A 12,830-nucleotide genomic window follows, 5' to 3' on the forward strand; every position below is an offset into this window, starting at 1 on the left:
AGCAACAGATATATTCGTTGCTAGTACTAGCGGATCAGTAGCAGAATTTCATTAGTAAGAGATTAGCAACGGATATATTCCGCTACTGTAGTTTTTTTTTTATTTATTTATATTTTACTTCAGTTGCTATTCCGTTGCAAACTTTAAATTTATATTACGGATCAATTATTTTATTGTTTGCCCAGTTTTGACAACCTGTTTACTACAAACCAACATCTCAACAAATAAATAACAACAATTCTTTGTAGCAAAAAATAATAATAGATAAACTAATAAGTATTTTTCAAATTACATAAAGTTCGATATTGTCATAACTTTAAAATATAGATAATAATGAATCTCAAAAAGGTCAAACTCATAATTCTTCATAATCATGACTAGAGACTGAACAACTGAATAACTCGAGTTATGGGACTGTTGGGACATGAACTGCGCCTTGGCTTCTCCCTCAAACGACATCATAAAACTATCAACATTCTGTGGTTGGTGATTTGATCTCCCGGGCTTGTCCATACTACGCAGTGGCGGAGCCACCTTATAAGAGGGTGGGGCATTTGCCCCTCCTCAAATATGTTTAACTATACTATTCTATTGTCCAATTTTGCAAATTTTTTTAATTTTCCTTATATTTGCCCCTTCACAAATTCTTAAATTTTCCTCATGGTATAATTTTGCCCCCTTTCATTTATAATCCTAGCTCCGCCCCTGATACTACGCCTTGGCTTCTCCCTCCTGTCGCTGCTTTTCCTCGGAGCATCAAAAATATCTATGCTCTTCCTCGTGCTCGTTCCGTGCTATGGAGATCGCTCCACTGTTGCCACAAACTTCTTGAGATGTTTGATGTATTCAGTGGTCCCTCCTTTGATCCACAATGGCTCGTATTTCTCTTTGCAGAGTTCTCACAACTGATCACTGTGTGAAAGGTTAACCACTTTATCTGCAGTTCCTTGACAACAAACCATCACAAGATCATTTATGTTGCAAAGAAACACTTAAATGGGGGGTATAAACTAGACTCTAGCATGCAATTCATGAAAACTAGTACACAGCATAGCACATTCATAACAAATAGGCAAGGAAGACTTGAGAAATATTGAGTTACGTCAAAATAAGCAAGAAGCATCCAACACAGATATAGTATTAATACCTCATCTTCAACATAAGAGTTTCTAAAGTTACGAATAGAAAAATACTGATACTTACATGAATAATGAGGACAGTTGATTTAGCAGGATGGACTTTTCGATGTTCTACAGCAAGAGACAACGCAACAACAATACATTAATTCAACACAATTGAAAGCAAGAAATTTGCATCTTAATTTCACATTATGGGGAAGATATAACCTTGTAGATGTCGAACCAATAAGTTTTTTTGACAAAATACATGACTCTCACACCAGAGAGTATAGGACTATGCAAAACAACAACTCGTACACTAGGCAAACAAGTTGCTGGATCTAAAGTGGGGCCACTTACCACAGATTGACTGTATAAGATAACATCTTCCTGCTTGGTGCCATAGTTCTCCTCCAAACACTTGAAAGCAGCTTCAATAACCGCATTTGTATTATGCTCACTGGGCTACAAACAAAAACCAACATAACCATCTTTTTCACAGTTACAGTATATGCTCCAAGAGAAAGATCCAACAAAAAGCATCAGATCTAGCACTCACTGTCCCAGTCGACTGCCCATATCCAGAGTAGTCATACCTGATCATATTCAAATAAGCTTCACAAAGTTATTCTTTTCTACAATATGTGACACACACCCAAACACACACTCACATGTGAATATATGAGTTCACAGATTGTACAAACTATTCTATAATTTATCACTAGATGTAGCAGTAGCAAAGCACACAATTCCTATGGTAAAAATTCAATCTCGAGAAATTTTCTTACTTTCAAAGGTTTCCAAATTATAATGATGAGCATGAACCTAGAGCACGAAACTCAGAATCCAAATAAAGTAAAAGAGTTTTAGCATAATGTGAACGGAAAATCGCATCTGCTTAATCAATTTTATATGCTTTTCTGCGAACCAAATTCATTCAAAAACTGCTAGAATTGACCGATTGAAGACGAAAAAAGCATATGTACCCAAGGAGATTGACGCACATATGAATGTTGAGCTCGATGAAGAGCTCGTACTTCTGTCCGAGTCGGCAGCATTGCCATGGGAGTAGAGAAGCGTGGAGGTAGCCATGGGTGTCGCACGTAGACCACCACAATCTCCGAGCCCTGCCGCGTGGGGAGGCACATGACCACCACTTTCTGTTGTATAAATCCTAATGTACTCTTAGGATGGCTTTCTAAATATCATCAAAAACATCACTCTGGTTAATCAAAATCTGATATCAGTAACAAATAATAATCCTAATAAAGCAAAATTGCCAACTAAACAGAAATTCCCCATTAGAATTGATCCAACATAAACTAGAACCATTTAGCCATACACGCTAGAATTGGTGCTCCTCTTTCATCCTATTCAATATATGAGGGAACACCACACCCACAAGCAAGTAACTGAACAGGCAAAATTTAGATTAGGCAAAATTAAGATGTGCACTGTGGGATAGAGAGAGAGAGAGAGAGAGAACCGTGGGAGGAGAAGCAGGGACGGTCGTCAGGTGTCGAGGTAGGCGGCCGTCGATGGAGGCGGCGACGGCGTCGAGAGAGGCTGTGGCGTCGAAGCGGCGTGGGAGTTAAGGGTTGAGTCGTGCGTTGTGGTGTGTGAGTTGAGTGAAAGTAATTAATAATTAATAATCCAATTATATGGAGTACCGCTTAAAAAATTTATTTGCACCCATCTTCTATCACGTAATTGACTATCAATAATTAACATAAAAAAATAATTTTAGTTGCAGCTCCAAAAAAAATCAGATAATTAAATGACATAAAAATTATAAAAACAATATTTTAATTAAAAATTGTATATTTATTTTAATAAGTTTGAAATAATGTGAAAAATTATTATGAATTTACTATGTCACTTCTTTTGTATTGCTATTAACTAATAACAAAACTAGGGGAGTGTTATATTGCTAACTCAATGCTTAATTGCTAACTACAACTCAATAATAGTCATTAGATATTCAAATTAAAGGCCTATATCATCAACCACAAAATGTCAATACGATCAACAAAAAACGTCAATAAGGCTATAGGATTAATTCCAATAAAAATTAATAGGGGTATTAATGTCAAGTTAGTTATAACTAACTTTTAAAAGAAATCCCAACACTTTAAATTCATATAACATATATCAAATTAAAGATAATTTTATAAGGATTCCAACGATATACTACATGCATATGTTCCGACGTTAAAATTTGAAAAAAAAAATCTAGAATTTTCGTATTTTTCGTACACAGGTTAATGTCAATGCAGCTAAGATAATATGTCAATATAAAGCATATACAATGTCAATCCTAAATTTGTGTTGACATTCTCAAAGCATTGTGTTGATATTTTCGAAACACTATATTGACATTTTCATCCAAAACCCTAATTTGGCGTTTTTTTTATCTTTTTCGATTTAATTAATAAAAACGAAAATTACACGTGGCAAATTATAGACCACACGTTTTTTAAAATCATGTGGCCTTAAATTAGTTGTAGTTAGCAATTGATCACTCCCCAACAAAACTAATACATAAATAATTCAATTAAATTTAAAATTTAGGGATATTATGTACGAATACAGTTTATGTACATTTATATTTATTTGGATAACGATAAACATACATAAATTGTACATACATTGTCAAACATTTTCAACATTATACATTGAAATAAAATTTAAAAATATGAAGTAAATTAAAATAAATTACATACTAATCATTCTATAATAATTTAAGAAAATATTAAATTTGAAATTAAATATCTTCAAATTTTTAAAAAAAATATTGTTTTAATTAAAAATTGTACTCCTTCTGTTCCATGATAGTTGAGTCATTTTTATACTTTAGTATGCTCCAAGGGCTATCAGATCGTGCGTGTTGGGTCGTTATCGTGTCAACCCATTATCGACACAACCCAATCGTGTCCAAGCTCAACCCAACCCGAAATCATCGGGTTCTTATGTGTCCCAACCCAGCGGGTTCGTGCGTATTATCATGTACAAATAAAAAAGTCAACTCTCTGTTAATGATAGTAAGTTAGCTTGACACAATACGATAACGACTAAAACATGATGTTATTATACGATATAAACTTGATATTACATGATAAAATAAAAAAATACCAAATTAAAATAATTATTTTCTTAATCAAAATAATGAAATTAAATTATAGTAATATTAAATCTATATAATAAAATTAAATAATTAAAAATATTATTTTTTAATAAAATCTAAGCATAATATTTTCTTAAAATTTATAGAAAAATTAATTAATATTTTTAATTAATAAAATGAAAGTATAATATTTTTTAATTAATTAAAATTAAAGTATAATATTTTTAATCAACAAAAATAACTAGAAATTAAAGTTTAATAATTTTTTAATTAATAAAAATAATTTTTTTTCTTAACGTGTAACCCAAACCCGACCCAAACACGACCCGACCCAACCCGTTATCTTCGTGTTCTTATTGGGTCGACCCTATAAGGACCCAAATCCTGAACGTGCGTGTTCGTGTCGTGTTAATTTCGTGCGGGTCCGTGTCGTCGTATCGTGTCGTATCAAAAATTGCCTGCCATCCATAGTAGAGTAATTTTTCTTTTTAGCAAAAAGCAACATATTTTCCGTCTTCTATTTTATTCCCTCTCTTACTTTATTCTCTCTGCATTTTCTCTTTCCAATTTTATCATCTTTTCATTTAATATATTTAATATTTATTTTTTATTAATCTTTGTGCAAAAAAAAATGACTCAACTACTGCGAAATGGAGGGATTATATTTATTTTGGATCAAACTCAAAATAACGTGAGAATTTGTTTAAAATTTCCTATATCATATTTTTGTATTGCTATTAACTAATAACAAAATTAAATAAAAAATACTGCGAAATGGAGGGATTATATTTATTTTGGATCAAACTCAAAATCACGTGAGAATTTGTTTAAAATTTCCTATATCATATTTTTTGTATTGCTATTAACTAATAACAAAATTAAATAAAAAATAATAAGTAAAATTCTAGCCGCAGAATAGTAATGGACATTTTTATTCCGCTATTAACTACTAACGGATACGAATCCGTTGCTAAATTTATTTATTTTTATAATTTCTTTTGTTTAATTTTGTAATAATTAATAGTAGTGGATATATCTGCTACTATTTGCTAGCGAATATGAATCTGTCGCTATATTTATTTAATTTTGTAATTTAGATTTTTATTAATAAAGAAATAATTATTAGCAGCGGATATGCCTCCTACTAATTACTAGCGGACTGGATCCGTTACTAAATTCGTCCCTAAATATGGCGCACTATTATGCCGCCAAATTTTATTGAAAATCTGCTACAAATTCCCTTACTAACTTTTGCAACGGATATTTCGTTACAAATCCGCTACTAATAGTGACGGATGTTTATCCGCTGCTAAATTCCGCTGCTAAATCGCGAGATTTTTGTAGTGATACTCCGTATTTATTTTAAGTAAGAATTAGAGAATTTAATTAGTAATATATTAGAGTTAATTAAGTGTTCTCTTATTAATTAAGTAATCTCTCGTTATACTTAAATATATATTTAGTTATATTGCACTAAAAAATAAATTCCAAATTTACAACATAAATGAAAAGTGAGTACGTAACATAGGATGGAGGTAGTATTAATCTCTTTCCTTGTGGTGCAACTTTTACTCATATCCTATAAAAGGATAACATCAAACATGAAAAGAATTATCCAAGAATAATCTCATATATACGGTGTCTATACTCTATACGACTATACCATTTCACATAGTTTCAGAGTAGCTTTCGAATTTTGATCCAGTTTCAGAGTAGCTTTCGAATTTTGATCCAGTTTCAGAGTAGCTTTCGAATTTTGATCCATGAAACTGATTTATTGAGTTCATCATCGTTCCAATATCATCTCTGACTTTCAACGAAAATTGAAAAACCAAAGCAATTCTTTATGATCATTGATCACTACTTATGACCATAAATACTGAAAATATGAAATTATGCATATATAGAACTCGATGGGAGTAGTTTTCCCATATGATCATGATCTTCGCTTGGTTAGTGTAAAACATGTAGGCAGATATCATAATACACTTTGTACAACATTTAACTACAAAGACTACGTGATGTGACTGAGCATCAACACTATGTTTGGGAGTAGCTCAGACCATGTACAAGAATAGTAGTACTCCATAAATGATCCTAATGGACGAAAATTATTGTACTCCATTATTTAGCTGTTTTCTAAAGTTGTTTATATTATGTTCTAATGTTAATACTAAAATGTTTAGCCCATTCCTTCAATTTGGTTGTGGACCCTTTCATTTCATTACTCGGTCATGAAATTGGGTTGGGTTATCTAATCACATTATAATTTATAGTATTCCAGTAATTATTATTTTTAGAATTGCATTTCCATTTTTTTCAGGATCAAAAGGAGTAAAAGAGATTTCCATATTTTATGACCTCATTTATTCATTTTAATTTGTACTATCTCATAAATCTATGTTTGATGTGAATGAAATATGAAGGGCCTTCATAGGGACGGCACACCCACCAACTTTCACCGCATTAAATTGACAGTTCAAGAAAATTGCATACCAAAAGTTTGTTAAGTTTAATTATGACCAAGAAATGAGGAAGAAGAAAAAATTCGATTATGAAAGAAATCAAGAAGATTCGACTTTATCAGAAATCATAGTACACAACTTGAGAGAGAGTATTGGATTGATGGGAAAAAGAATCTTGAGAGGAGATTCAATTACATAAACATTAATCATCTACATTCTGTGTACAGCATATGAACTAGCTAGACCTATAAATGTTGGATGCAACTGTGTACAAATTGAGCAACACAAAACCAAATTTTAAGGTACAAACTTTGATTTAATATTTTAATGCATTTCCCAAATCTCTATTCGTATTTTAAGAAAATTTAAAACTTTATTCTATCATAAATAATAAGAATCCTTGTATTTTGGTATCATCTATACAAACGAATACTAAAATCGTTGTAACCTGTAAAAATGAAGGCAAAATGGACATTTTGCGATAAATGACCAAAATGTTAAAACGAGTTGGCTACTGCATATAGTATTATTAACAGAAAGACCACTGTCCCTAAATAATTCGTTAATTCATCCCAAATTTCAGTGGCTATAGTGAGTCATATACTGATATACTATATCTACACCTCAGCCAATGGCGATCGCTTGGATTAATTTCTTCCAATGCCATCAAATTCATAATTGAATAATTTGACATAAGGAATAAATAGTCTTGGTTTACTTTTTCTTTATCATCTTATGATGGCCACTCCTAAAGTCTTATCAATTTAATATCCTCCAATAATAACTTGTACTAGCATTTAATTGTTTAGTGGGGGAATGGTGGGAAATTTCAAAGACCCGACTTCTGTTATGTTATCTGCAACATCTTCGATTTGCATAATTATGGAATAGAGAATTGGATTTAAGAAAAAATGGACAATTGATCCAATATGTACCTCGAATGCATATTCATTTTACTTTTTATTTATATATAATTTAATTATAGTTAATGCAGATCAAATCATATCTATCTCATTTACATATTTAACTATATACTAGTAGTCAATAGAGGGATGATATGCTACAAACATTATTTGAGCTTTTTATGTGAGTCACATTCTTGTACGTCTAGTGTTGTTCATTTCGATTTATATATTTATGTTTATTGATAATTGCTAGTATAATATTATTAGAATACAAAATGAAATAGTGCCCACGAAGCGTAGGGACTAGGTGTTTCATGTGTTAGTGGCAAAATTAAATGGATCAGAGAAGCAAAGTATTAAATCAAGTGGCCAACAGATTAACGAATGATTTTCAAGAGATAGAAATTAAATAATTATTGGTGTTGCTTAAAGTTGGAATAAGGCATGTCATGTGGTTATCATTATAATACAGTTTAGTTTTTACTGTTTAGAGTTATCATTATAGACGACGTCTATTTTTTCAAAAGAGTGAATTAAATTTTTAGGCTCTATACTTTCAACGACGAATATTTGCAGTTCCTACACTTACAAAATATCATTTGCGATCTCCATACTATACCACTTGCTCATTTCAGGTGTTTTTTTACTTTTTGACCATATTTTTGGACAAAAACGCCCCCAAAAACCTATAGGGCATTTTTGTACACCTCTAAAAGTAGGTATTTATTTTGATATTTATGTTAGTTTGGATACTTTAACTATGATTTGTGTTTTATTCGAATAATTTTTGTTTGGATTGGTTATGAGCAGAACTAGCAAAAAGAAGGGTGTGGCGAAGGGTGTGGCTTAAACGCCTACCCAATTTTATTTTATTTTTTCCAGTTTTTCTTCTTCAAATTTTACAAATTATGTTTAGCCCTTGTAGAAATTCTGCAGGAGAGTAAATGGTCATTGTTGAATGAATGAGAAGGGCTGAATCTGTGAGAGTAACTTACAGAAATTAAAATGATTTTGAGCTTCAGGAAGAAGCAACCTAGTTGGCAAAAAAGAACCAACACCAATATAATGTTATTTTTAATTGCTATTACTCTATACTTTTGAAATATTAATATATTATTAAATTAGTTGTGCTTAAAAGCCACAATATTTTAAAGATTTCTAAATATTTTTATAATGTGAATCATTTTTTTTTATAAATTTCATTTTAATTGATTCATCTTAGTTTGAGGAAATAGAATATGTGCTTTATAATAAATCGAATTTATCAAGTTAAAATCCAAATTAAAACTATGCATATATTTTATACTATAACCAATCCAAACAAAAAATATTTGAATAAAATATAAATCACGGTTAAAGTATCTAAATTAACATAAATATCAAAATAAGTACCTATTTTTGGAGGTGAGTGTACAAAAATGTCCTTTAGACTTTTGGGGGTGTTTTTGTCCTAAAATTTGGTCAAAAAGTGAAAAAGCACCTGAAACGAGCAATTGGTATAGTATGGAGACCGCAAATGATATTTTGCAAGTATATGGACCGCAAATGTTTGTCGCTGAAAGTATAGAGCCTAAAAATGTAATTCACGCTTTTCAAAATACTATTGCCAGTGTGTGCGTGTGGATTGAATAAATGTCACACTTTAAACTCACAATTTTTTTGTGGATGAACCAAATTAAAATTGTGGCAAATTTTCCATGGATTGATGGAATCTGAATTGTGGGACGATTACGAAAGTTCTAGTGAAATTAGAAAATACAAACAACATAGTGACTACCTAAAATAAACTCTCTAACAAAGGATTATTCAAATCAGTTGGATTGTAATGGAAATGGTTACTGTCAAAATCTCTTTCTTCTGTAAACCAAAGCGGCCACCGGCAAAAATACATTTCAAAATAAATTATAATATATATTTAAAAATAGGCTTCAAAAAAGACAAAAACTCCAATAATAGATCAGTACCTTATGGTTTGGAAAACAGACGATATAATATTCCAATGCAAAAAGCAGATGAGGAGAAAATGGCCCCTAGAAAGTATTTGGTGATATCGCTCTTATTTGTTGCTAGATCAGCCTTCATTGCAAGAGTTGCCTGTCACCAAAAAAATAGTCCATTTTGAATATTATGTTCTTTTTAAAATAAGTTCAATATCATATAATTATATTTTGGAACAAAATTAAAACAAATCCTTACAATTTCAAGTTTCCGGTCGAAATTGCTGGAGAGATTGGTGAGCTCAGCCCTCGTTTCAGTAAGCTTGTTTGTCAGATGAGTAATTTCAGCCCTCACATCCGAAAACTTGTCATCGATGCGCCTGAATTTATACACCATGTAGTCAAATATAGCAAAGAAAAAGTCCACAGCGACGAAATAGATTTAAAGTTGAAGAATAACCGATCTCATAACTTAAAAGTCATGAGCTCAATCTAACAACATTTTCTAAAACAAGTTATCATATTGCAGTAATGAGTAGAAATTACAAAATGTTGTGGGAAAAGGAATATATAGAAATGATGCAACAATTAAAGATTGGTTCTTACCTTTTCTCAAGATTCAAATCCAAACGTTGTGCTGCAGTAATCTTTTCAATCTCATGCCTATTAGGAAAAAGTGGGAATTAATTGAACGAACATTGTGCGAAATAATAGCTTAAAAAATGAAGTCAGAGTTCAATCGAATTAGAAACAAACTTTAGTTCACCACTTAATTTCTCGATATCATTTTGAAGCTTTTCACCCTTGCTTTGCAATGGGGAGAACTTCTGATCCTGCATTAGAAAGCGATGGGAAAACAATAAGATCAGCGATATAAAAATATTCTGACTATTTTATGCTCTTAAAACTGCAAAATGCAGTAATCAGTTTCTCTTACAAGGGAACTTTGCACTTCAGACTTCAACTTCACAAAACTTGTTTCATTTGCCATCACAGCCTACAAATTAACACGTTAGTTGCAACATTGTAAAAGAAGTGTAATTTTTGTTTTTTAACATGGATAAACATTATGTTATTTCTGGAAATCAGCCCCTATTGGAGTAAAACCTCACATTATTGAGCTGGTTGGAGATATCAGTGGTTCTAGCCCTCATATCACTAAGCTCCCCATCGACGCGTCTGGTTTGTGATCAAATCAAATGTCGCAAAACACAAAAAAATATCGAGTTATACTAGTATCTTCTTGATGGTAGGCTAAAGTAAACAAGAAACAGAATTAGGAGTTCTTACCTTCTTTCAAGATTCAAATCCAAACGTTGTGCAGAAGTAACTTTGTCAATCTCATGCCTAATTGAAAAAAGTGGTCATTGATCAGATACAACTTACTTGTCTGAAACTATAAGCACACACAAAAGTTTGAATAAGAGAGGAACCTTAGTTCACCATGTAATTTGGTAATATCGTTTCGGATCTTTGCATCTTCACCTTGCAAAGACGAAGAATTGTTGTCCTGCGTCACAAAAAGTAGAGCATCGCATGACTAAATAGTTCTTCACACTGCTTATAATTTCATGCTTAAATATTAAATATTGCAAAATATACTTAGATCAGTGCTAAGCCAATTAACAGTTTATTACCATGTAACTTTGCACTTCAGACTTCAACTTTACAAGATTTGTTTCAGTTGCCATCACAACCTACAAAAACAAATTCAACTCAAATCACAAATATATGCTATACTATATGTTTCAAAGCACTGTAACATCTTACTTTCTGCATCTCAGATTTTGAGGCGACGTTTTGCAATATGTATTCCATGCTAACATTAAGAACTAAAGTCATTTGAGATGTTATAGCCTCTGCCTGCTTTGTATGGATGCCTTGTGCTTCTAAGCTCCTAATCTGCCCACAGTTAGAGAGAGAGTGTGTATCAAATATTACAAAAGACATCAACAAATAACCATAATGTGCTAATAATACAAAGTTCCTACAAAAGCCGCCATGCAAAGGTATTAGAAATTCTCTTTTATAACATAACTTCAGTTAACTCAAGATCAGTCACCATATGATTATATTATAAAGAGTAGGGATTATAGCAATTCAAATCACTCAAGGTTTGTAAACAAATATTAAATCACAAAATTTCAATATTTATTTATTGTCTAATCCGTGTATAAACAGCTTCTTTTGGCAATGCTCAAAACGAGCATAGTTTCACAAAAATAAATATTTTCGTGTCTTTAATGAAACAATGTCGTTTTGAGCTTTTTGCACGGATGACACAATTGACAAGAAATGAAACTTTGTAATTTAATATTTCAGCTTCAATCCTAATGAGACTTACCTGAATTTGACAAACTTCATGATATAAATAGCTTTTATTCCTCAAGAACAGTGGTAATTGGATATAGTAACACTGACTTTAAACATTGTAGAGATGAAATAGAGCAAAATAAACACTACGTTTTTGGCAGCAGAGTAAAACAATACGTTTGACGACATACATTAGCACACAGAGTCGAAGCAGAGCAAATGCATACGAGCTAGTTATTTTGCATATTGAAATAAAGGATCAAAATTATTAATATAACAAAGGATCCGAGTGATTTTCAAAGTTCATCTTTACCTCTCCAAACCTCAGGTCAATTCTAATCAGTTCAAACAATAATTCAATAAAAGGTGAGAGAGAGAGAGAGAGTTACCAATGCAAGAGTGTCAAAGAGATATACAGGGCTTTGATTGGGCGAATTCGACGAAAATGTGCGACTGGAGACTGTCGAATTCATCATTGAAACAGAATTAATGCCTCGAAATTTCGACAATCGGATTCCAGATTGAATCATACGAATGCAGGAAGCCATGGATTTTTCTTCCTAACAATTACACGAGTTCAAACGACAATGAACCAATCGAAAATGGGGGAGATTAGAAGCTAGGATGATTAAGTATTTTACTGCGGCATTACTGATGAGAGGAGTGACGACGACTGGCAGGGTTTTGATGGAATATGGATTGTTGATTTGCCTTTTTCAGCAAGAAATATTTTTTGAAGGTGTAAAATTATTTACAGGTATGTTTTCATTGTCCGAGTCAACTATGACACTATATTTTTCCAACAAAAAATAATATTTCCATGAAATTCCTTAATTTCCATTTGCAATTTCGATTCAAATAGTAAAAACACAATGAGTCAATGATGTCTATCAAATAATGATGACTAATGTAAATTAATTCCGTAATCAGTCATAAAAAATAGTTAAAAAATAAGTGAACAACCGTAA

At 31.7% G+C, this 12,830-nt stretch overlaps 1 protein-coding gene and 1 pseudogene across 1 annotated transcript; both read right to left on the reverse strand.

The window, feature by feature from the left end:
• Positions 1-769: 769 nt before the first annotated feature.
• LOC148926812 (uncharacterized) lies at positions 770-2,266 on the reverse strand (annotated as a pseudogene).
• Positions 2,267-9,287: 7,021 nt separating this feature from the next.
• On the reverse strand, positions 9,288-12,571 carry LOC125190758 (uncharacterized). Its single transcript, XM_089058594.1, has 12 exons — positions 12,252-12,571; positions 11,320-11,451; positions 11,187-11,246; positions 10,983-11,059; positions 10,840-10,896; positions 10,662-10,728; positions 10,487-10,546; positions 10,306-10,382; positions 10,156-10,212; positions 9,809-9,929; positions 9,575-9,706; positions 9,288-9,487 (listed from the first exon to the last, which is right to left on the reverse strand). Exons 1-11 carry the CDS (start codon positions 12,408-12,410, stop codon positions 9,578-9,580), a joined length of 996 nt encoding a protein of 331 aa, XP_088914720.1. The 5' UTR covers positions 12,411-12,571; the 3' UTR covers positions 9,288-9,487; positions 9,575-9,577.
• Between the last annotated feature and the right edge of the window lie 259 nt (positions 12,572-12,830).

The sequence above is a fragment of the Salvia hispanica genome, chromosome 5 (genome assembly GCF_029641045.1).
Source record: "Salvia hispanica isolate PSC_SH4W2 chromosome 5, Shi_PSC_v1, whole genome shotgun sequence".
Taxonomy (NCBI): Eukaryota; Viridiplantae; Streptophyta; class Magnoliopsida; order Lamiales; family Lamiaceae; genus Salvia; species Salvia hispanica.

Bases quoted from the DNA above. Each gene is read 5' to 3' on its own strand.
- LOC125190758 (XM_089058594.1), bottom strand. From the start codon at position 12,410: ATGGCTTCCTGCATTCGTATGATTCAATCTGGAATCCGATTGTCGAAA. The intron at 11,452-12,251 runs GTAACTCTCTCT...AACTGTGGGCAG, and splicing joins TCTTTGACACTCTTGCATTG to ATTAGGAGCTTAGAAGCACA. The intron at 10,547-10,661 runs GTGAGGTTTTAC...GTTAATTTGTAG, and splicing joins TCTCCAACCAGCTCAATAAT to GCTGTGATGGCAAATGAAAC.